Source organism: Cupressus sempervirens, chromosome 7, assembly GCF_028749045.1.
Source record: "Cupressus sempervirens isolate cs-2001-9-10 chromosome 7, ASM2874904v1, whole genome shotgun sequence".
NCBI classification, from domain to species: domain Eukaryota; kingdom Viridiplantae; phylum Streptophyta; class Pinopsida; order Cupressales; family Cupressaceae; genus Cupressus; species Cupressus sempervirens.
Window position 1 is genome coordinate 719,710,283 of NC_143124.1, and position 27,393 is coordinate 719,737,675.

At 35.6% G+C, this 27,393-nt stretch overlaps 1 protein-coding gene across 2 annotated transcripts in view; it reads left to right on the forward strand.

Moving 5' to 3' along the window:
• TERT (telomerase reverse transcriptase) overlaps positions 1-27,393 on the forward strand; it is a 235,059-nt gene that overhangs the window by 154,475 nt on the left and 53,191 nt on the right. For both annotated transcript variants that reach the window (XM_089792665.1, XM_089792666.1), the window contains one exon: positions 8,168-10,003. In XM_089792665.1, coding sequence (XP_089648791.1) covers positions 8,168-10,003 — 1,836 coding nt within the window. The remainder of the gene's footprint in view (positions 1-8,167; positions 10,004-27,393) is intronic.

A 27,393-nucleotide genomic window follows, 5' to 3' on the forward strand; every position in this document is an offset into this window, starting at 1 on the left:
CTCTGAAACTAGAGTCTCTAGCAGCGATCCTGTGTCTTCTTGTTTATATATTGGTCAGATAGTAAGCAGAGGCGAGATAAGCAATGGTTATTGTTGAGGCAAATAGCTTTGGTTGAAAAAATTGCACTGATCTCATGAGACCATACTCATGTATATATACATGTCGATATGTATATGTACATGAAAATCATCGGAATATTTTAATGAAGATCGCAACATTCAGAACTGCCAATGCAAGTTATTATTGAAGTAATATCTCAGATTTGAATTCTGGAAACAATCGTATTTATACTGATTGTTATCAATTGCAAATAGACTTAGTTAAAGTCTTAAATGGAATTAGTTCTTGTTATGACTAATCATCAGGTGTGACCATTCCACTGGTCAGGCACATCGGTGAACGGACATGTCTCCAAATGGAGACATGCCCATTCACCCATGTACCTATCCACATCATATATAATGTATATGCTGCCCGATATTGCAACATAGTAATTGATTAATGTGTGTAGATCGAAGGCATCTCAGATGCCAATCTTGAATAATATTTATCATCATTTTGCATTGAATTTTTATATATACTATATAACACTTGAACACTTCATTGGCATTGACTGTACCTGCAAGAAATAGACATAATTCAGCAGCTAAAAGGAAATTTGTAAGTAAACTTTACATGGTATCAGAGCTTGGCTAAGGAAAGATCACACTAAGTTTATTGAAACAGATTTTTCCTTTGAGACAAACAATTCTCTTTCCCTTCAAAATGACAAATACAATGAGACTCGAACATCACCTTGGAAGTGCTGATAACTTTGAATCTTGGAAACTTCGAGTAATGATGTTGTTAAAAGAAAACAAACTGGAATCATTTATAAAGGAGGACAAAGAGGAACCTAAAAATGATCCTGAAAAATTAGAATGGATTGAGAAGAGTGAAAAGGCAATGAAGATAATTGTTGATATTGTTCGAGACCACATAGTACCTATTGTGGCAAAACATACCACAGCTTATCGTATGTTTTGAGCTCTTGAAAATGCATTTATAATCAATAATATTGGCAGAAAACTTGTTCTTAAAATGCAGATGAATAGTATAAGTATGAATAAAGGAGAAACTATAAATGCTTTCTTTATGAGAATCATGGACTTAAGAGATTAGTTATCTACACTTGGTTATGAGATTGAAAATCAAGAGTTATCCTTAATAGCATTAGGAGGACTTCCAAACTCGTGGGAATCCTTTGTACAAGGCATAAGTGCTAGGTCTAAAATCCCTAAAATGGATCATTTAAGATCAGATTGTCTTCAAGAAGAATCGAGATTAATGTTTAAGGGAAAACACAAAACCCTAGATGAAGATGTTCAAGTTCTTAATACAAATGCTCGTAAGAAAGGAAAGAAGAAAAACAAGAAAAGGAAAAGAAATTTTCATGGAAAAGGACAATCCAAACTAAAGAAAACTTTTTCCAAAATCCAATGCTTTAGATGTGATCTATATGGACATTATGCAATAAATTGTCCTGATGGATGTAAACCTCAAGCATCTTTTGCAAAATCTAAGAAGTCAAATGAAGGAAATGAACAAGAGAAATATGCTTTCTATTCTGTATTATCCAGCCAAATATCAACTAAAGGGAATACATGAATAGTTGACAGTGGGTCTTCCAGACACATCACTGGATATCAAGATAACCTAGAAAGCATGGAAATAGAAATAGATGAAGAAGTTACAATGGGTGATGACTCTGGGCACTCGGTAAAAGGAATTAGGACCTGCACCATAAAATTGAAATTTGGAAATTCTATTCAACTTTCTGGTGTTCTCTATGTGCCAGGTATTAAGAGGAATTTAATATCTATATCCGCTCTTGAAGATGATGGTTATAAAATTGCTTTCATGGAAGGGAAAGTACTAACATGGCCTAAAAATTCAACCATTAAAAGGGCTCTAACAATAGGAGTAAAACAAGGGCTCCTATATGAGCTATGTGCTAAGACAAACCTTGCACTTGTACATAAGACCTCTAATTCAAATGAAATATGGCACCAAAGACTAGGTCATATTAACTTTTGTGCCCTAACATCAATGGAGAAGATAGTAACTAGAATGCCCAAGTTAAAACATATTCACAATGAATCATATAAAGGTTGTGCCTTAGGAAAAAACACTAAAAGCCATTTCCTAATAGTTTGAGCAAAACTAAAGAAGTGTTGGAACTAGTACATTTTGATCTATGTGGGCCCATGTCTATACCATCTATAGGAGGATACTTGTAATATTTGATATTTGTTGATGATTTCTCAAGGAAGACATGGATATACTTCCTTAAATGCAAAGAATCTAAAGAAATTCTCTCTAAATTTAAAGAATTCAAAACTATCACTGAGAACTCCTTCGGTAAGAACATTAAAATTCTGAGAACAGATAATGGGAAGGAGTATATTTTTGAAATATTTAAAGAGTTCTGCAAACTAACTGGGATTAAGAGGGAGTTCATAGTTCCTTACAATCCTCAACAAAATGGGGTTGCTGAAAGAAAGAACGGAACTATTGTAGAAGCTGCTTGGGCCATGATTTTTGATCAAAACTTGAGTATGTCTTTCTGGGCTGAAGCATCCAACACAACAATCTATATTCAAAACAGATGTCCTCACTCACATTTGGACAATAAAATTCCTGAAGAAGCATTTTCTGGAAAGAAACCTAACATTAGTCACCTAAGGATATTTGGATATCCTATATATGTGCATGTACCTAAGGAGAAAAGGACTAAGTTAGAACCTTCTGGAAGAAAGGGTATTCTCATTGGTTTTAGTGAAACAGTAAAAGGATACATAGTCTACATTTCTGGATAGAAACAAATAGAACTAAGCAGAGATGTCATCTTTGAGGAAGACATTGCTTTCAGAAGAGCCAAAACCACCGATGAATTAGATACATTTAATGTATCTCCAGAAGAGACTCCTGCTCCTGAGATTCAAAGGGAGTTTTCTGAAGAGACTACAACTGAAACTGAAATCCTTCCATAGACTCAAGAAGAGAGTTTTGATCACTTTAAAAGGCCACTTTGGGCAAGGTAAATAATATAGGAAGGAGATGGATTTGCAGCCCCTTCAGGAACCTTCCGAGAAAGCAAGAGACCTAGAAAATTGACGTATAATGCTTTCGTATGTGAGAGCTTGAATCCCGAACCTTCTGGCACTTTTGAAGCACTTAAACATCAAGCTTGGAAAGATGCCATGGTGGAAGAATACTAGTCTATATTGAAAAATGATGTTTGGGACATAGTTCTAAGACCTAAGGAAAAATCCGTTGTGTCTTCAAAATGGCTCTTCAAAGTCAAGTATGTTGCAGATGGCAGCATTGAAAAACATAAAGCTCGTTTTGTGGCTAGAGGTTTTTCTCAAAAGGAAGGAATTGATTTTGAAGAGACTTTTGCACTAGTTGCTAGGTACACTTTTGTTAGAGTTGTAATAGCCATTACAGTAGCCAAAGGTTGGAAAATCCATTAAATGGATGTAAAAACTTCTTTTCTTAATGGAAAGATAGAGGAAGAAGTATACCTGGAACAACCAGAAGGATTTGTAACTCATGATGCTGCTTCTCATGTGTGTAAATTGAAGAAGGCTCTATATGGACTTAAATAGACTCCACAAGTCTGGTATGAAAGGATTGACAAATACCTCTTAAGTCTTGGATTCACCAAGAATGTGTCTGATCCAAATCTCTACTGCAAAGTAACTAAAGGTGATATGTTAATTCTAATTCTTTATGTTGATGATCTTTTGATTATAGGGGAAGAACACCTTATTGATCAATGTAAGAAAGATTTGGCTTTTGAATTTGAAATGAAGGATTTAGGAATTCTCCATTACTTGGTTTGAAAGTACATCAAAAGTCTCATAATATTTTTCTATATCAAAAGAAGTACACTATTGACATTTTGAAAAGATTTGGAATGTGGGACTGTCGACCCATGTCTACACCTATGGAAACCAATCTTCACAAGCTAAAGAAAACAAGTGCCAAATCCAGACTAGTTGATCCCACCTTATACAGATAGATAATTGGGTCCTTGATGTAGCTTATAAATACTTGACTTGGTATTTGCTATGTAGTGAATGCATTAAGTCAGTTCATGTGTGAACCTCGTGAGATTCATCTTGTAGCTTTGAAGCACATATTGAGGTATCTTCAAGGTACTATTGGATATGAACTTAAATATGAGAATACCAACTTGGAATTACATGGATATACTGATTCTGATTGGGCCAGAATGTAAAAGACCGAAAAAACACATTATGATGTTGCTTTAGTTTAGGATTAGCCATGATCTCTTGGATATGTAGAAAACAAGCTTCTATTGCTCAAAGTTCTACTGAGGCAGAGTATATTGCAGAAACTATGGGAGCACAAGAAGCAGTGTGGCTTTGGAAGTTGCTTTCAAACTTGTTCGGTGAACCTTTGAAACCTACTACGGCTTATTTTAATAATCAAAGTTGTATTAAGTTATCTATGAATCTGGTATTTCATGATAGATCCAAGCATATCGAGATTCCTTACCACTACCTGAGAGACATGGTGGAAAGAAGAGCTATTCAATTAGAATATATTAATATAGGTGATCAAACTGTTGATATTCTCACCAAGGCTGTCCCTAAAGTGAAAGTTGATCATTTCAGAAAGAAACTTGGCTTAATTGAAATATAAGTTTATGAGATTGAGTCTCAACCTTGTAAAATTTGTTTAATTAATTAAAGATGTTTAAAGTGTAAACTCTTTCGTCGTATGTGTGACTCTATGACTCATGGGCCTACCCTATGTTCATTATTTAAGGAGATAATCTTTTATAATGGAATATTGATTTTGATAATATGAGGTGACGACTTTATTATTATTAGATTACTATGATGATGAATATCATGCGACTTGATATTCAAGGAAAGGTCATGTTAGTTAAAAGAGCATGTTGATGGATATCATGTGACTTGATATCTATTGAAGATCAATATGTTCAAATTCATGGGGGATATTATGTGACTTAATATCTATGGATATACCATGAACTGGTATGGTGTATATCATGTGACTTGATATATTTATACTCACCATAATTGATAAGAATATCATGAGACTTGATTTTCTTATATATATCTTGAGGATATTACTTCTTATAATGAGAATATTCATATGCACTTTGTCTTCCCTAGCTAAGAGGGAATGTTGAGGCAAATAGCTTTGGTTCAGAAAATTGCACTGATCTCATGAGACCATACTCATGTATTTATAATGTCGATATGCAGAATATCGATATGTATATGTACATGAATATCGTTTGAATATTTTAATGAAGATCGTAACATTCAGAACTGCCGATGCATGTTATTATTGAAGTAATATCTCAGATTTGAATTCTAGAAACAATCGTATTTATCTTGATTGTTATCAATTGCAAATAGACTTAGTTAAAGTCTTAAATAGAATTAGTTCTTGTTATGACTAATCATCAGGTGTGACCATTACACCGATCAGGCACATCGGTGAATGTATATGTCTCCAAATGGAGACATGCCCATTAACCCATGTACCCGTCCACGTCATATATAATGTATATGCTGCTTGATATTGCAACATAGTAATTGATTAATGTGTGCAGATCGAAGGCATCGCAGATGCCGATCTTGAATAATTTTTATCATCATTTTGCATTGAATTTTTATATATACTGTACAGCACTTGTATATTTCATTGGCATTGACTGTACCTGCAGGAAATAGACATAATTCAGCAGCTAAAAGGAAATCTGTAAGTAAACTTTACAGTTATATTATCACAAGGGGTCGTATATTGCTGAAAAGATCATGTTAACTTGTTATAGAGTTATTACTTAGTTTTCGGATTAGATTGTGTAACAATTTTTGCCATCAATGTTTCAAATCACACTATGTGATCCATCAACTTACACTGTTTTACATCTCTTGCTCTTTCATCTTGATGATGGATCACGTAATGTGATTCGAAACGTTGATGGGAAAAATCATTACACAATCTAATCCAGAAACTAAGTAATAACTACTATGGATTGTGGAAATCTGATTGCATTAATTGTTATAGAGTTACCGTGGGAACACATTAAATCAAAATATCAATGAACACTAAAGACATCATTTGAAGGAGGAAAGAAAATATTAATAATCAGCAGCCTATGTTCCAGTAGATTTATTTCATCCATCAAGCTATGGAGTAATAGCTTCACAATAACTCTATCGGAAGTAATATATATATATATATATAACATAAAGAGAAATGAATAATTGATTTGGATGAAGAAAGCCATTATAATTTAATGAATAATTGATTTGGATGAAGAAAGCCAATATAAATTATTACAATACCCTTAGATCATGATATTTTTTCTTTAGTGGAAGTCACAAGAGATTAGAAAATATTATTCAATCAATCTGAAAGAAATGGAAAAACTGGATACATTTCAAATGGAAATAAGAGATCAAGAAAATAGATGAAAAGGGAACCGAGATTATTTGTTATTCATAATGGAAGGAATAATGTTTTGAATCAAGATTTATTTTGTTAAGAGGCTTTTTTAATGTGTAAAGCTATATATCGAGTTATTCCACAATTCTTATTTAATAGGATCTATGAATCAAGGGTAAAAATTGGGACATTCCCAACTGGGAACACTACACTACTGTATTATGATTTTCAGCAACACAATATCATAACATGCAAATCCATACAAATTCCTCAGAAAAATGTTTTACTGTATTATACATCAGCAATGCAGTAACAAACATCAAGTTCAATTTTAAAAATAAAAATACAGTCAGAATGGAAATAAACAATAAAATGCACTTGTAGTTTCAAATGGGAATTCTGATTTGAATCCCCCAAAATGTTGAATTGGGGCTACATCCGAACCACCTAGAAAATGGTTCGAAGGTTGGCATCCTCAGTTCTGAAATGGAAGATGTAATCTCTTCCAATGTTTCTCCAAGAGAAACTCAAGTTTTCCAAACAAACAATAATCCAAGTATGTGGAAAATGAATTCCTCATCCTTCTATTATGCTCAAAATGGCGACCCTTCAGTTTCCATCTGTTATCTTTTTCTCTTTTTCCTTCTTGTCACCTTTAACCCACTATAATATTAATTTGACTCATTTTATAAATTTGCATTAAGCTCCCTTAAGCTAAAATTTATATTTATGAATTTGATTTCAGAATTCCTTATGTGCCAAAAAGGGGACATTACAATTGCTCAGCTAAGTTCATCCCTATTGTCTGATATGTTAGTGAATTGAAGATGCAGTGAGGCAAGGAGCCTGTTGAGTCCTTCACTATGAAAAGGGATAATGATCTCTCTCTCTCTCTCTCTCTCTCTCTCTCTCTCTCTCTCTCTCTCTACACACACACACACACACACACACACACATTGGCATTATCATGGTAGCTTACAGGGTCAGCCAAGTCAGATTGACTTATTGGTGGCAACCATACACGTAAAAAAACATAAATGTACAACAGCAAGAATTCATTTATCTATATCATGCAACAGATTGTATATATCATATATACATGACCGATGCTTGTTGGCATTATGATGGTAACTTACAGGGGCCAACCATGTCAGATTGGCTTATTGGTGTAGTGGTAGACAGAAACTAGAAATGTACAACAGTATCTATAACAAAGGAATTCATTAATTTATATCACTGAACAGATTTCCAGTCATCAACATTAAATGTCCTTTCAAGTCCAGAGGTCCAATGCCTGCCAAATAGTTAAGTTTCCTGTTCTTGATGTCACATCTGTTGGTTTTTATGTTTGTACTCAGCATAAATTAATTATTGTCATAGCTGTAATCAACTAATTAATAAACAATCCCTGATCAATGCTTGTCGAAGATATCTGTGCTGATTTAAGCTCTCAATTACTTCGATTTAAATTGATAAATTAGCAATTTTTGGTATAAATCGCTTTCTGTTTCTCTGATGGAACTATCAAGCATTTTTAATCCACATTTTACTAGTTGCAGCCATGAAATAATAATTGTGTAATTCATTTATACCAGCTCATTATGTACTGCATTACGTTTAGTTGCTCTTGTTGCATGCTTATCATGCTGATGGTTTCAATTGATGCAGATAATGGATTCTTTTTCTTTCATGGAAGGCCATGAAATATGTGACAAAGAAACGTTGTCCATTCTTAATGGAACCTCTGATAGAGTCAATAATCTTATGGCTGTTCACTTGGCTTCTAGTTGTCAAAGTGTATCAAGAAATTGCGATCAACATGCAGAGAATGGCTGTTCTATTTATTTTGAGCATTTAAATGGCAGACACTTATTCAAGGATGGTATTATCTCAGGAACTCAGCATTCAACTGCTTCAGATTCTATAGATTATGAAATGAATACAAACTGTTCTTTTCTAGAACATTCTGGCATGCATAGGCTAAGGATGAAAAGAAAGCATGAAGATCATTGTAATTCAGGAGAAAATGATTACACAGACAGATGTGATTCCGAACAGTTAAAATCATTTTTGCACAGGTCCAATGAATCATCAAATGTTTCACAAAGTCAACTTGTTAACTCATATTGCACCCATAAAGAAGTTGTTTCTTTTGTATGGGCTGTTTGCAGAAGGATTATACCTGAATCTTTACTTGGATCCAAGCATAATTGGAGAGCATTAAGAAGCAATATTGGGAAATTTGTGAGGCTAAGGAGATTTGAATGTTTTACTCTGCAGCATTGCTTGCACAAGCTCAAAACAACTCACTTATCTTGGTTGAATGGGGCTACTTTATCTTGTGAATGTTGGGCTTCTCTGAATAGTGGGAATGGAGTATGCCCAATATTTCTTTGCAAGTCTTTGGAAGACAGTAAGCAACAAGCATATCATCATTGTAGAGATACAAACAGAGATGGGACAGGTTCTCACTATTTATTCTCACATGAAAATTTATTAGCAAACTGGATATTCTGGCTTTTCTCAGGCATGATAGTTCCACTGATTCGAGCTCACTTTTATGTTACTGAAACACAGAATGGAAAGAAAAATGTATATTACTACAGGAAAAATATTTGGGCTAAGATATTGAATGGAGCAGTAAAAAGTCTTACCAGAAACAATTACAAGCAATTAAATGCTGAATCATTGGCAAACATCTTACAGAAGGGGTCTCTTGGATTTTCACGTGTTAGAATTCTACCGAAGGAAAAGGGAGTCCGACCGATTGCAAATTTTGGTGCACAATCTACAATATGTCTTCAGCTTACCTCAGATTCAGGACAAACTGTTAAAAAAAGAAAAACAACTAGATTGGCAGATAACTTCTTGATATCAGATGAAAATAAGAAGGATAAATGTTGGAAGAAAATAGGTCTTATTGAGAAAAATGACCAAGTTCCTTTACATAGTTTACCAAGCAAAGATAACAAGGATACAGATGTAGATGATAAACATGAATGTTTTGCTTCTGATCGATTAATCTCTGATAAGTCAAACAAGGAAAGTGAATATTTGTGTGGATCTGACTCTAAAATCAAGGTGTCTTTTAGATCTATAAATTCAGTTCTTTGTGATGTACATCACTGTTTAAAATTTGAGAAAGAAAAAAATCCAGATGCTTTAGGGTGTTCAGTCTTTGACTACAATGACATTTATCTAAAACTTAAGCCCTTTGTTTTAAGCATGAAGGATTCTCCCATGGGTCTGCCAAAATTATATATTGCAGTATGTGATGTGGCACAAGCATTTGATACTGTTGACCAAGATAAGCTTCTTGATGTGATGCAAAACATTGTACAAAAAGAGGAATATTTTATAAAGAGATATGCACGGGTTTCATGCACAGCGAAATCTGTTAAAGTTTCATATGAAAGGGATTCTGTTGAAGAGAAGGGTGTAAACTTTGCAAAATTTTCAATGAACAATTCTCCCAAGCATTCACAAGGAATTCTCGTTGATCAGGTTTTATTCATCCATGTGTTTTCTTGTATGTTTTGATAAGTAGACTAACAACAGCACAATACCTTTATATATCCTTATGCAGTGTTTTCTTCTGAATGTATAGTCTTGTGCGGTTGAGATAAACATTGTAGTTGATAGCATTGTAATCACGCTTTCCAGTGCAAAATAAACTGAAATAGATGTGGAGTAGAATTGCTTTTATTATTAGAAGCAATAGATCACTATAAAGAAAGGTCAAGGTAATTTAAACAATATATAATTGCTATTTACAATTTGTACAAATTTTACTGGAAACTCTTTGACAGAAAAAAACCCCTGCAATTACTACATATTTATGCTGTTCAGTTAAAGGCAGAGATTTTGACAGTGCAACTGCACATTATGTTTCAATAGGTTCAAACAGAAATGCAGATGGTAGGTTAATAGACGAACATAAAGCCACTGCTGAACATTGAGTAAAAATTGCAGTACAAAGATTGCAGCATGTTAAAACCAATTTGATCTACCTCAACATACATAACAAATAATTAAAAAACATTTCAATAACAATTCATAAGCAAGATAGGCATTACTAGATCTTATTGAATTATGGATCAACATTGTTCAAACCTAAGCTAAGTACAAAAAGCACCTATTTATAAGAGTTTAGACTACTTTGCATGGGAAAATGATAAAAAAAAGTTAGCCACTTGTTATACTTTAATAATAGACTGTTTGCACGCAATGCAAGTTTATTGCATAAGTTTTTTGTTCACTTGTTGAACAGTAGTGTTATTAATGACAAGAACACATTAAGAAAACTTGCAGAAATAATACATTCAAAAATACCTGCAGTACATGTTGATAGCAACCAGAGCACAGAGTTGATTCCAACCCGAATATGAAGCACAGACTCCCAGTAATGATGAAAGTGGAAATTTTGTTGTGCAGGATTTGTATTCTCAAGATTAAATACAGATAATGGTAATTTCATATACAGACTGGGTAAACAATGTTTATTGGATTTTTGTCTTGAGCACAAACAGTAACTTCCATTAGAGTCTACTTTGTTATATTATGGATAGATCAGGACAGATCGTTGCAGGTATTCAATTAATAATTGGTTCTTCATGTCTCTTCCATAATCACACAGGCAATGATGAAAGTCTGTATGTAGCGACTTTGTTTTTGAAAAGTTTTGATAATTTCCAAAAATACACGACAATGTGAAAATATTGATTTTTCTTGTATCAAGTTGCTCCTGACAAAACTATCTCCTCAGCGATACACATAAAAAGTCCTTTGCTGTTAGCCAATATATTCATCAGGCATCATACAAACAGATCTATTACAATCCAAACAGAACTAATGGATTTTTGAGCAATAAATTGGTGAATAATTTGAAGCGGCAGTTGACCTGTCAAACATGTGTGAATTCAGACTACAAGACAAATAAATATTCTTGTCTATATACGTAAGTAACAAAATCAGGATTGCTGACAAATGCTGAAGGTTATGTTTTGAAAGGAGGATATCCGGCAGACAAACATACAGGTTATTTGTGAAGAACTATGACTTTTTTAATAGTCTATCGGAACAAGTTTTTAATACCTGTTTAAAGCGAAACATAAAAGACATTGTGGTAATAAAAAGTTTTGTCAGGCATAAAAGACAAATTCTTCTTTTTCTCTTATATGATGGGAGTTGTTTGGGTGTTTGATACTAAAAGACAAATTACTTTAGTTATCTTGTTTTGGAATGCTTACGGTGAGTTTTGGAAGGAAGTTGTTCTGCAGTTGCCACATCATGAGGGTCAGTTTGTGAGTTACAAACTGCATTTTAACTATCCAGCCGATAGTTAGTAATATTAAAGAAGCACAAAGATGAAGGAATTGTCAATCACGAAAAAGAAAATTCCAAGACAAATTTTCTGATCAGTGAGTTGTGTGGTCCAGTTTGCTACAGGAATTCAGACATTATTTTATATCAGATTTAAAACATGTAATCAAGGTTGAACCATTGAATATGAATCACTTTGTGCTTATGTCTGATCAGAAAGCAGTAAAACTTTATTTGGATAATTGTTTTAAGATGTTGCTCATATAAGGCTTTTGATGTTGTTTTGGGTTGGCGCTCATGAAAGGTTGTTGGGTTGAAGCTCAGATTATGTAAGTTGATACTAAAGGTGTTGATGCTCTCAAAAAGAGAGGGGTTGTTGGTCCTTAGGGTTGAAGCCCTTGAAGTTGTAAGTAGACAGATTGTTCTGAGACTGGATTAAGACAGTAGCTCCTAGCAGTCTTTATGTTGGTGGTTTTTCCCGCATTGGGTTTCCATGTTACATTGTGTGCATTGTATCTTGTGCATTACTTTTGCTGTTGATATCATGTTAAAGTGAGATGCTTAGAACAATGGAGTAAACAACAAAATTAAATTCTACATCACTAACTCTAAATTTGAACTTAGGAAAGCCCTCAGCTAGATTTTTGGTAAAGGTTATTCCAAACTAATTAGAACCACGGTTACGGGGAGACCCATCTCCCCCCTAAAAGACACGTTTTAGAGACGGAGATGCGTCTCGGAGACTTTTTGCGTCTCTGGAGCCCTAAAAAAAGGCTGGAGACTTCATGACAAAGTCTCCTGAAGTCTCCTAAAGTCTCCCAGTTGTACTACCATTAGAGGAACCTGAGTTGGAGAGTGATGATTTTTCTGGATAGCATGATAGTTGAAGACCTTGAGATGGAAGATCACAACTTTGTGGAGTAGATGATAGTACCATCAACATACTAGTACTAGATAGATTTCTAGTTTTTGTTTACTGTACTAAGTTTGTTCATTTGTGTTTGCATATCGGAAATTTAGCATCAAACTATACTTTTATGAATTTAAAATTCGAATATGTAATGATAATCTCAGCGATTATCAATCTGATATGATGATGATCACATGCAATATTCGAAAAACAAGTATGACTATGAGATATAATAATGTGATTATGTGAGTTTTGAAATATTTGACTCTATATTAATGTGACATTACTATTATTATTTACTTAAGTCTTTTAGCTTTACAATATTAATATTTTGTATTTAGTATTAGACTCTTAAAACTATTAAAAAACAATTTGCCGTCTCCAAGTACCTCTGTCTCCTATTTTTGAAAAATTGCTGAAGCAGTACCAGTACCAGTGACCTCCAAGTCTCCCCGTCTCTTGGTGACCTTGATTAGAACTCATATCTCTTGCATGATAGGAGATCAAATAGTGACAAAAAAAGAGACCCTAAAAAAGTACATTGAGCCAAGATAAGATATGGTTAAAAATAGTGGGATATAAATATTCCAACTGAAAATATTAACATTTGTAATATGTTTTTCAATTGAAAACAGTGATAATGAGCTAAAAATAGGCTCTACTCACAGGCAGCTCTAGAGTTGATTGTGTTGAATCTTTTCCTCTGTTCTAATCATGGTTGCTTCTTTGACAAGACGATGAGTATTTGACAGTTTACCTCGATGTTATCTTTGCTTGATGATCTTTTTGTTCCAAACTTAAATGATATAATGTAGTCAATCTTGTAGTAAAACCTCTTTGAAACTTTGTATTCACCTTTGTGAATTATGTCTTTAACTATATAGAATTATTGACATAGCTGGGACAGGTTTCCACGATGGGGGGATAGAGGTCCTAAATTTGAGGATGGCGGAGGGGAGGGAGCGACGGTGTGAGGTGGAGAGCGATGCTATATATACTATACATATGATACTTGAAATACTTGTTATGAAAAGACGTATAATAGTATAGGAAGTAAAATAGGAAAATTGCAAATGCCAAATACAAAATATAGTAACACTAATACTTGAACAGTGAATTTCATATTATTGATTACTAATTATTGAGCTTATAACATTTCAATTTGACAAATGAATTTTTTGAATCAATGAATGGAAGATTTCTATTGTAGCAAAAATATCACAAAGATGATCACAATAAGTAGCATGATATCAAAACAAGTACAAAACATGAAAATATAGTGAAGGGAGGCTTCTAATCATCCCTCAAGGAAAACTCCTCATTAGTGGAGCTACTATTCTTCTCATGGTTAAGATACACCAAACGAACACCAACCAACCTTACATCTATACTCATTGCATCCTCATCTTCTTAACATGTGATGACTCCTTTAGTTCTTCTTCCCATGGTGCAGTTGGGCTCTCCTTGTACACGTGTCTTGCTGCCCATGATACTCAAGGCACTATGTGCAATCACTAGCTTCTCTGCTCTCTTAAAGGTAATTTTGTTCCTCTTAAGAGAGTGGATGAATCTATAAGTAGACCAGTTCCTCTTTGTAACTGAAGAACTATAAACCTGAGATAGCAGCTGAATGACTAGTATGGTAGTCTTTGATTTTTGTACTCCGTGATAGTTCCACCACAAAATCAGGTCCTTCGGTGTCATAGCTCTGATATCCATCTTTGTCGTATCCAAATAACCCAAGTTGTGACAAATTCCATGCACTCAGTGTGAATCTAGCCACTAGTGTCAACATCATACATCTTATCAATGCACCTGAAAGACCCTACCTTCACCTCATCATCCTGAATCGGTGTAACCTTATCAGGATAACACATGTATGGCTTCAAAATTAATTCATAAGTAGCCATGTGCAAGGCAGTGTTCAAGTTGTCCCATGTCCATTGAATGATTGGCCAAAGGTGCTCATTGTAGAATGCTAAAGTAGAGTCCTTCACTTTCTCAACAACCCTCATCTGGTTAATCATAGAATTGATGCACTGATACACCTCTCCAAGGGTAGGTGCATCCCCATTGCCATACTTAATGACCTGGAAAATTGGAGCAATGATAGGTGCTATGTATTTTGCATCGCTCCAAAATGCATCGCTCTTCAAATCTTTTTCGCTCTCTTCCCTTTCTCTATTTTGGCCTTGGCCCACTGATTCTAATCATTTGTCATAACCATGAGGTGCAGTGGCTTTTGCATCACAAGGTTTCTCCAAGAGAATGATATAGGATGCATATTTGGACTCAACTGGTTTCAGGAACTCCTTTACAAAGCTCTTGAAAAGTGCATGTGAAGTGTGGTGGTTGTAGATAATCATTGGCACACCTCTTGCGTCACTGACCACTCCTCTACTCTAATCAATTTTCCACGTCCTTGAAGGCATTCTTCATGGCATGCATGCAGCGTGGAGTCCACATATGTCTATTGGCTACCTCCATAAACTTTTTTGCAGCTCTACCCACACATGTATTGCATCTTTCACCACTTGGACCACATTTTGTGGCCAACCTCCTCAATAACCTTTATGAGGACCTCAATTATGCCCATGTTGCTAATTTTGGCAATGCACTTGGACTTGGTATTAGCATACTTCATCAGTTGATTAAGTGGGATAAGTTTATTTTCTCAAGTTCAAGGTATTAGTTAATAATAAAGGATTCTTCTATTAATAATCAATTATTAAAAGTTATAGTATAAAGTTTTTAAGTAAATGGAGACAATTGACCTAGAAGTGCATTGAATGAATGTGATAATATGGGGAGCCATTTATTTATTATCCCAAGTCAATGTGGGGTTTGAAGAAGCACATATATTAATGTTTTTAAGTCCAATTCAATAGCAATTGGTTTTGGTATCATGTATCTAGAAGGGAATTACAAAGTTTATAACTGTAATTGGGCCTAAGTCATTATTAAATGTTTATTTAAAATTGGCCCAAACTTTGGAGGGGAATGCAATTAAATATCATATTCAAATGCAACAAAAACAAATACACTAACAAGTAATGTGAAGTGTAATCAAGAGGACACTTGATCGATTTCCTAATTGAGAAATGTAAAAAGCCAAATGGTAAAGAAATGGAACCATTATATGGCATTGCTTTTGCTTGACTTGGTGAAATAATTTGTGCAAGGGTTTGCAACAGTATTTTCCTGGAGAATTGTGAATCTTTCTAGTTATTGGTACTGTGAGTTGGTGAGATACTCAGTGAAATTGTGCAATGACAATGGCTTTATATCAGAAGCCATGATTGTGTTCTCAAGTGATGGAATTGTGGTTTGTGGTTTGCAAACATAAATCACAGCCTTGTAAGACCTGCATTAGAATCCAATAAGGAAACTGCAGGCTTTTATTGAAGCCATGTGAGGCAAAAGGACGGGTGACTTTGGAAGCTAAGGGCACCCTTAGAATAATTTTGGACCTTCAGATTGCACAACTATCTCGGCACCAAGGAATTCTGTCTTTCTACATAGCAGAGTCTAACTTTGTTGCCTACAGTCAAAGTTGTGATAATATTCCAGGTTTTAGATTGCAATTAAATTTATGTTTTCAATGCTTTTTCTTTTCATGGTAAACATTTCAATTTGCTGAATTGAAATAAGAGGAATTCTTGTAAATAGTTTGCAGCAATTAGTTTGTATGCAAACTGTATTACGAAATGCCTTTGAGTATGCAAACTATATTACAAAATGCCTTTGAATAGCTCGGTGCGAATGTGAAGCCTCTTGACTGAAAAGTGTCTTCATTAAGCCACGTGTTAGAAAGTTATTTATTTAAACGAATTAGATGGAAGTTTCTAATTAAAAGGTGTGTTGATGAAGCAACTTTAATGAAAGATGTACGAGTGAATCCAAATTGCATTATCCTTCTTCATGAAGCAATTAGATCATCCAACTTCGTTCAGTTATTCCTGTATCTTGAAGGGTGAATTAAATATGCTATTTGGAGCATTCATCTACCCTGGTTGGTACTGTTGGTTTCACAGTTTACATTCTATGCTGTAACGATCATTGACTGGAAATTTAGGGGTTAACTTGGATTTTGGGGTCCTGTTTGAGAGGGTAACGTGGGTTATTTCTGGAGCAGCATTTTCAATATCTGCAACTGCATTTGTTTATTAAAGAATTATTTTGTTGTTGATATTCTTCCTTTTAGATGGTTTCAAGGCATGTCTTACCTGCAAGTTCATGGATTGTTACTTCTAATTTTTTTTGGTTTTGTTGATTTTGCTAATAGGGGATATTTTATCAACTAGGTTAATATTTTGTGAAATAATGAGTATGTAGGTTGATATTAAAATCTGGAATTTTCAGTTGTATATTCCCTTTGTAATTGTTGCAGGGGCACAAGCTGAGAATCAGGTTCAAGCCAAAGATGAAATTCTAAATCAGAGCATATAAGGCATAAAAATTCATTTAAAAGATTAAGTTATAGGTGTGTGAATTTTTTTTTACAATTGTGTTTTGTTTTCAATAAAATCCTATGTGTGGTGGCAAAGACAAGGTGACATCCCTATAAGATCACTTTATCTTTAGCCACTTAGGACTTGTTTTTTTTTCATTTTATTTATAAATTTGTGTTATGTCTATAGAGGTAGGCATGATTATAAGTTTGGAAAGAGGGCCAAAGAAAAACAAAGCTGATGTTAAGTGCAACATGTCATCAAAGTTGCCAAAAAGGAGAATCTTGCATGATTTCTTTATGCAACTTGTGGGCAACTATGCAAATTTGTGTCTTTTGTGAAAGAACTCAATGGAAACTGATCCAAGAACGTTTTGATACTTTCTTGGATGTTTCAGACCTGAAATCCTCAAAAAGAACGAGGTCCATAGTTGTAGCATTAAGTTTGGAGAAAAACAATCAATTTTCACAACTTTTTTCTGCATTTTTTGCTGTTGCAGGCCATTGTACAGATCTGTATCGTTGCTTTATTGCAGGAAGTTTTATGCATGTCATAGATAATGTTTTTTGCTTTCATTTTAGAAGTGGTTTGATGTTTTTGAGTGAAAGGAGCTGAAAGTTATTGAGATTTTGGTCACAGTAGGTTCAGACAACCCGTAGCAAGGGTTTTGTTCAAAATTAATAGCTTGATATCCCAGGTGCTCCCAGCCATGTCCCTTGATGACAATTAAGGTAGTAGGATGTACTATAGGATTTTTGTAATTGTTTTTGCAGCCATGCAGGTAGAAAACATAAAATTGATGCCCTAGGTGGACATCTTTATGTGTCGACCTAGGAAATTTATGAAATCAGCAACATATCTTTTGATTCAAGGTGTTCTAGAAGCTGAGAGTTGGGATTGGGAGTTCTTTAGGATCCCTAAGATGACCCAATTGGTTAGGAGTGAAGATCATACCTGTTGCTGGCACTTACTTCATTAACCAAGTTGTTTTAACCCTTGTGAAACACACACAAATGGTGTGAACAGTCATATCATCCTTCAGATTGAGAATTCGATACTTTGGGGTCTTCAATAACCCTAAAATGGTACCCATATCTATAATTTGATTGTACGGTCATTTGGGGAATTTAAGAGAAAACTGAGAAAATCAGAAATAGAAATACTAATTTGAGTGCCAGGCCTAAAAATTTGAGGTTGCTGATCCATCATGCAGGGATCTTGAGGCTTACAAGATTTAAAGAAGTCCGAAAAGGGTACTCTAAACTGCCCTTAGTTTCCATAAATTCTTCCTTGATCAAAAAATATAGGCAGGACACCAATTTCATAAGACTACTAGGAACCAAGGCAACTGGAAAGCTATACACACATTTAGAAAGTTGTGGGTCTGTATTGATGGCTCTAACATGTTGTTATGAAGTCCTTATTAACATCTCTCAACTTAGTTCATCAGTTCTAAACATTTCCCAAGTCTTGCCCATGTGAGAAGAATTGAGCCTGTAGGATCATCCAGGATGTGCCATGTCAGAAGTTACTATGAATGTAACCAGAAATTAGTTGGTTGTTTGAATTCAAGGTGAGACAAGAATAAGGATCCAGAGGAAGTATACTAGTTCAGATATTCACCTTAACTGGTGTATTGGTCCCTTGATGCATCTCAGTTGAGTGAGTTAGCCTCCTGAGATTTCCAAGGTTTGATCTCTGCATCATTTGTGGTATCAAAGCTTAGGAGAGTTGTTTTATGTCATCTCAGAATTCATCAGTAGGAAGCAACATTATGGTGACAAATTCTGAATTAGCTAAAGACGTTGAAGATCAAGACGAGTTTTATCAGAGAAAGAATAGGGAGTTGAGAGAGAAGTTGGCAGAATTGGCAAATAAGTTGGAACAAATGGAAAGTGTGGTTGAGAAGAGAGTAGTGAAAGAAGAGGAAGATGAGGAAGAAGTCCCTGAGGATGAAGAGGACAAAGGGCCTGAACACGAGAGGTCATTCATTAAAGCTTTAAAGGCTTTGGGAGGAAAATCCAGTGAGTTACCTATCCTGACTGGGAAAATGGATGCAGAAGCATAGGAATATAAGAGTCATCCTGTTGTGCTTAAAGGGGGAGGAGGAGATCATTTTCGGCATGCATGGATTTGGGATTTGATTTTAGATATCTCTTGGTGAGATTTGGGTAGCTTGAACTTCTATTCGGATTCGAGGACGGAAACCCTTAAGTTCTTCATGGTTGGATTGGACGTAGCACCTGATTCATCATCTGTGGTGGATTCACATCATAATTCACATATGTAGTTTCTTTCCAGTCTGAATGTTGGCATTATATTTGAGTTTGGATTGGATGTTATTCATGTTATTGTATTGCTGGTTTATAATGTAATGAGTATTTTTTGGTTAATATTGCTAGTTATTATTGCATAAATTCTTTGTTCTATGCCTGTAATATATTTGTGAATTTTTTTGGAAACAATATCCATCCATATATTACACTGGTATTAGAGCTAAAAAACCTGCCATCCCGTGAAGTTTATCTGAAAAAATTGCAGGATATTATTAGAGTTTTTGCTCAGACCTGTCAATTATTTATCAGAGATTTTATCAGAGACATATTGTAAACTGTGTTTTGGGATCTGATATTTTTTAGTGGGTTCAGAGTATTTACAGTAGCACTGCGAATTACTTTTTGCTTGAGTTTGCAGATACTAAAGACTTGGGTACTTGCACATGTACAAAGTTTTTGCTGAATTAATTTATGGGAAGTAGCTCATTGGTTTTGACAAAAATATTAAATGGCCTTTTCATTACTAGCGATTAATATGGTAAAACTCTGAGTTAACCAGTGGTTGAGGTCCAAACCATATGGTGGGAATAGAAAATACTCTCGATTTTTGTCGTAGCCAAAATACTTGAGGTTTAATGTTATTGTTTGAATATTTTTATAAGGAATGGTGGGCCGTGAAATATTAATATTGAAAATCTTGCAAGCTTCATTATTATCTCGCAGACCATACATATCATCTGTAGCAAGATATTAGAATAATTATTTGGTGCTGTGATATATTTCTGGAGATGAGAAGGCAAGTCTTTTAATTATATTAAGGCATTCAATATTTCCCTAAGCTGAATTAATTTTGGTGGGCTAGAAATATAAACATATTGAGTTGAGATTCTCCATATAATATCGCTCCATATTCTTTCTTTTTGAGCAAATATTTGATCGGCTACGCTAAAGTTCTTGACTTAATTTTGTTCCCTTATTTGTCAACGGGTATCCAAGAAATGTTATTGGGTTTGGAAATTATTTTGGTGTAATTTCTTGGCATGAAACTTTATTTATGTAATATCAATAGTATAAAAATTGTTGTCTCAAGTACAACACTTGGATTTCCAGCAGTTCCAGAAATATGTTGCAAATATTAAAGCAAGGAGTTAGAAGTCTGAAGCGTTCCATTTCTGCTGAAATGTATACAGGAGTGAAGGTGAAAAGTTGTTGGTTTCTTTATATTAATTTGGAACATGAATATTATTTGTTGCGACTTACGAAATAAGCATTGCACAACTTGATCGTTGCAGAAGATTATACTTGTTTAAACACACAAATCTTTGGAAGAAGAAACAAATTCGACGTTTTGGACAAACAATGTGCTTGGAGAATCACAATTGGTGCGAATGACATTGGTCATGTTCAATTTTCTGCATACTGTTATGAATGTTATGAGCCACGAAGGAACTTGGCAATAGTTGTGATAGTAGTATTGTCCCAGGTCACCGGTTGTTTGAGCCACATCCGCACAGCTTTGTTTTGTTTACTGGCAGTGCTTAACTATTCCTGGTCCATCATTTTTGATTGGAGAATTGAATGCTTATTCAGAAGATCATTATCATTGTACTGGATGCTATAGTAGAGTTTGTATTATTTGTTGCTACCGGTTGCCTTTCTACTGTCTAACTTAGACATACAGATGACATCCCAAAATATTTGAAGTTATTGCTACGTGGAAGAGTATGGACACCAGCTTGATATGGTTGGTTAAACTTATAGTAAGATGGCAGGTTGTGGATATTGAGACACTGAATACAGTTCGTCGGGGAGTCTGTAATCTTAATTGTGCAGTTTCCTGTCATCACTAGACAGAGTTTTTAAAGATGTGGAGTTGTGGTCAGATTAGTAGTAGTGCAAAGAGTGTCCAAGGCAGTCTATTCATTGCTGAATTTGAAGCAGCCAGAATGTGAGGTTTTGTTGGTTAAGTGACTCAAATCTATGCATATCCTTGAGTATAGTTAGCTGCTACTTCTTGCTTGGTGTTGACAGGGAGGTTTGACTTTGAATTTCCTTGTGGTTGTAGTCCTCTGTAATTATCAGAAATTGGTGAAGTGTTTGTTGTAGTTTCTATTAAGGGAAGGATTTGTATTCTCTGTAAAGCATGTCAGAGTTTACCAATAAAATAGATTGTGAATATGTCATCTATGTTTATTATCTTGAATATTTATATTGTGAACATATGGCATTGCAAGTTAGCATCTAATACTTGCAACAGAATTTTAAGACAATGAACAAACTTAATATCCTCAGTCAGAAACCAGCAACCATAATGCAAGCAAATTGTTGTTGAAGTTACCCCACAAATTTGTATCTTCTTATTGTGACTGTAATTTATTGCAGCAAATACAGTGAAAGTGCAGAAATTTTCAGTAGTAAACAAAACAAACTAGAACTTTAACACATATAGGGGTGCATTCCGGTAGTTTGAAAAATTTCTTTAGAAAGACAAAAAAATTGAGAACAGTGATATTTAGTCAGGCAGAAACTGGCAAACAATATTTCGTGACAAGAGATGAACATGTTTAGATAGTTACCAAAATTTATTGTTAAAGATAAGGAACAAGTCCTTGAAGAAATGCTCTATAAAATGGAAAGTAAACTTATAGATTTTGCCTCAAGCAAAGTATGAATTAAATCACAGTTTGGGAGCAATAGAGAGTTTTTTTTCCACAATAGAACAACTAAGTTCTGAAAGTAAGCAAGTGAACATCCTTCTTGCTGTAATTCCTATAATGTCCCCACTCCTTAGGACAAATTTACATATATTAGCAACATAGTCTATTAATATCTAGGAATGTCACTATTTCTACACATCCTTAAGGAATCCTTCAATCAGGCTTCCTAACCCTCTGGGAGGATCCTTTGTGTTCCTGAGGAATAACCCTCAATTATTTGGCCTTCTTTCTGGAAACTACCTTTCAAGTCGGGCTTCATAATCCTCTATGAAGACCCCCTGTGTTCCTTAGAATGATCCTCAATTAGTTAAACATAATATTTGAAGTTCATCTCTAAAAGATGTACAAGATTTTCTTAACAAATTCACTACATTTCCTTTCTAAAGGTTCATATTATATTGATACTATTCACTACATTTAAAATGGTCTACATTTTTTTACTATAACTATCTATTTCTACTATAAATCCTACTTGTGGTCCTTAAGAATTCTTAAATTATAAATTATATAAACTAAGTAATAATAACATCACTCCATTTAAAAATACTACCAATACTAAATATTCCTTACAATTAATTATCCTCAAGTGTAACTAACTATGACTAAATAGTCCTATTAATATCATTACTATGACATACGTGCCTGCTGACCGTGGGTGACATAGGACCCTAACTCACCATATGGTGGTTCCTTTTCCACGTAGTTGTTACCAATTGTTGATCACCCTTATATAAGGAAAGTGCCTGACGTGACCAATGTGAACCCTCCTTGATGCTTGTGTTCATTCTCACCCTTGGATATATGTGGATTGATGTGGCAATGAGTGTCACGGTATTTATTTCCTTAGTCCTATTTGTTTATGTCGATCATTGTGTATATATGAATGGAAATACTAATTCTTGGTTTCTATTTTATTTGTCCTATCACATGGGTCCTCCAATATTTACAATCCTAGATTCTCATGACACTCCACCTATTATTTTTTCTTTTTCCCCTTTGTATATGTCTTTGTGTGATTATGTGTATCCCATTTTATACATGGCAAGGGTTATGGATCACAACCATTAGGTTTTGAACAGGCCCTCTGTTTGTCTAATTAATGTTTTAATATTTTATTATTAGTATTATTATTCATTTAGATTATTGTTTATTTGCATCATTATTATTATTGCATTGTTTATTGTGATCATTGTTTATTATTCATATTGATTAACTTCACAATAGAATAGACTAATTATTATTTTTCAATATTGACAATTATAGCATACCACTTTCTTTGATTAATCTAATATATATATATATATATATATATATATATATATATATATATATATATATATATATATATATATATATATATATATAATTTTTTTTAATTGTTTATTGTACGAAACCTTTTATCAATTTGGGCTCATGACAATTCCTTGGCTATCATGTGACTGTCAAAGAATATACTAAGGAATTCTACAAGTTGGACATCAGATTTGGACATGTAGATGACAAGGTTGAGAAGGTGGCTAGATACCTGGCTTGAGGAGAACAATTAAGGATGATCTTAGCTATGTTAAGATGGACAGTGTGGAAGTAGCATATTATTATGCCTTGAAGGCTAAAGAAAGATTGGCAAAGAAACATGATTAGAGACAAAGAGGAAGAGTGTCATCTGTAAATATTGTGTAGCCGACAGGGTGTTGTCATCGGTAAAGATTTTCTAGCCGATGGGTTCATGTTGTCGGTAAAGATTGTGTAGTCGACGGGTAGATTAGCATTGTCATGTAGCTGATGGACCCTTTCGGGAAAGTTTGGCGGGAAGTATTTATACACCATTTGGGATCATTGTAAATCATCTTATCAAGCATAATGTAATGTCTTGGCAAATGCGAATAATATAAGGAGTTCTACTATTCTTATCTATTGCCTGTATGCATTAATTTCTTTACCCTAGTACGGTAAACATTTGGTGCCGTTGCTTGATGGACCTGGAACAAAGGCTAAGGAATGACGACTAATGCCGAATTAGTTAAACAAAAATAAGAATAAGCTGAAGGACAAAGATGAAATCCGCACAGCTCAAGGAAATTTAATTTTGGCACAGCAGGCCGAACGCAGACGGAGGTTTCAGAAGATTACCGACGGACACCAAAACGCTGAGGAATTGTTGGAGGCGACTCGACAGTGGGTGGAATTGGTGGAAGAAGCCAGGGAGGAATTTTTGAACCTGTATTCGCTGAGGGAAGAGAATCTAGACGAAAGGGAATTAACTTGCATGGCTTGGAGTGCCGAGGGAGCATGAGTGTGGAGTGAACTCTTCGTCCGCAATACACTTCCGAAACGGGAAGAACCTTCTTCACTAGAGAACATAGCTGTTGGAGATGAGACAACTGTTGGAGAGAGCGTCCGTGTGGGAGTGCAGACTGCCGGTGTGGGAGTGCAGATCGCCAGTGTGGGAGTGTAGAGCACCAGTGTGGGAGTGAACAACGCCAATGTTGCAGGATCGAACAACGCCCGTGCACAAAATCCAGTACTGATGGCAGGACCAAAGGAAAAGTTGCCAAAGTTTGATGGTGATGGTCCGGCTAATCCAATTCGACACTGTAAAACATGTGAAACGATTTGGAGGGTGAATGGCATAACAGTTACAAATGAATGGGTCCGACAATTTTCGGCAACCTTAAAGGGTGTCGCAATCGATTGGTTTGCTGATGCAAATCCCCAAAAATTAACCACTTGGGACAACCTTAAGGAGTTTACCACCGAATTTCAACTGCTCCGCAATGACAATGAGATCGTAGCCAAGATATACAACACAAAACAAGGGAAAAATAAAACAGTTCGAGTCTACGTCAGGAAATTAAAAGACTTGATAAATAAAATGGAAAATAAGCCAGCTGATGTGCTACAGAAAAGATGGTTCGTTGAAGGCCTATGTTCGAAATTGCAGAAGAAGATGAAGATTGTGCCACCATCGTCATACACTGAAGCATACAATTGAACAATGAACTTAGAAAGTGAGCAGAATACAAAAAAGAAAAAGAAGAGTAGTTCATCCGATTCAGATGATGATGCGTCCTCGGGAGAAGATAGTAGCGATGATGAAAACAGCAGCAAAAAGGTCCGAGCTCTCCAGAAGGACATGATTCCCATGATGAAGGAATTTAAGAACATGCAGAAAGAAATGAAAGGAAGTGAACTATGGTGCACTGAATGTAAGGCCGAAGGTCACACAAAGGGATCCTGTATAAAGAACCAGTTTTGCGAGATTTGCCAGATCATGGGACATTCCATAAAAGAATGCCCCTTCAATATGAAAACCAGAGGACCTCAACAAGTGCTCCTGACACAGGCAGATTCCACGTCAGGAGGGAACGGAAACACAAACATTGATGGTGCCACTTTGGGTGGGTACAAAAATAATAGCAGAGGGCGAAACAACAACAACAATGCAAATATGGTAGCCGAAGTTGAATTCAGTACGATGCAAACAGCCGACTGATGGTTCAATGCCTAGCATGTAATTTGTGGGGCCATTTTGCCAGAGACTGTACAACGACAAATACATCGAAATTATTATGCAGATTGTGCGGACTCAGTGATCATGAAGATGCCAAGTGCCCGAAGTCTAAGGTGAATTTGATCATCGTCGGGACGGACGAAGAGGAGGTGCTGGCAATTACATGGAAACAAGCAAAACTATAGCCGGACCCGGTGGAAGAAAAGAAGAGGTTGGAGGAAGTACGGAAGGAAATTGAGAAAGTGACACAAGTGGAGAGTGCACACTTGAGGGACACCATAGGTACCTCAACAAGGAACTACGCGGAACAAAACATTGTATGGCAGATACTACAAACAGAGGTACCCGTCAAAATCAACGATTTGTTGATCACAATGCCTCAGCTCTGATCAACACTCACAAATATCGCGCCAACTGCTAAGTTACTAGGAGAACTAGGAAGAGGGGAGGAAATTGCTGTAGGTGGAGAAGACCCAATGCTGCTAGCACTCACATCCGGATGGCATCCGACGGTCGTCGAGATGGGGATTCTCGAAAATGTGCTGACAGACACAATTGTCAACAGAGGGTTCGGTGTGAATGTCTTACCCGAGGATACCTGGAAGAGGTTGGTATAGCTGATGTTGTGGCCACCTACATTCCAGTTGCTGACAACAGACCAACATGGCATTAAACCTCTCGGTGTCTTGATGGCACAACTGGTGACGATTGGCACACAACCATTCCTGCTCGACTTCGTCATGATCCTACTGAAGAGAAAAGGATACGACGCCATTCTGGGCCACGGATGGCTTATTCAAGCCAAAGTTAAACACGACTGGAAGAAAAACACTTTATCACTTGAGAGCAAAGGGCAGAAATTCATCATTGATTTACACACCCAAATGGTGGGGGAAGAAGCTCTGTCATCAGATTTTGAAGAAGAAGATGAAGGGAGGCAACGTATGGAACTAGATCAGGAGGGAGTCCTGCGGTTGGAAGGAGGATCAACAGACGACGATTTGGATTCTGTCAACGATCTTTATCACTGGCAGATAGAGGACTATGAACTCTTTTTGAGCTGTAATATGTTAAGGGTGGACGAAGGTGAGAAAGAAGAAAATGAATGTCCAAAGGAATACAGAGAAGCAGAAGAAGGAAAGGCGGTTATGGCTAAAGTTGAGGGGAAGAACATATAGTACAAACCCAAAAAAAGGAAAGATCCCATCGTATGTCGGCATAGAAAGAAAATGTTACGATGAACCACTGATATATTAGAAGGGTGCCGACAACAAGGAAAACACATCACACGGTCTGCACAGGAAACAAAGAGAACAAGCTTAATAAAAGCTTCAGCAATACAGAGTGAAGGCTCTAAAATCAAGAATACAGTTATTAATGGCAAGGGATGGCAGCCGATGAAATTGCAGGCACAATGGGCCACAGAGGTGACACAGAATAGACGCAAGGCGTGGCATGATAAACATCTGAAGCTAAACAGGTTTCAACCGGGCCAGTGGGTGTTGAAGTATGACGGACGAAATGAGATCAAACCAAGAAAGTTTAAGGTCAGATGGGTCGGGCCATACTAGATCCGGGAGGTAGGTGACAATGGAGCAATAAAATTGTGGACTTTGGACGGACAAGAAGTGCCTCAGGCAGTGAATGGGTCGAAGTTGAAGATGTATCATGCCAGGAAGACTCCCTCGTCGTCAAAGGACAAAGTTC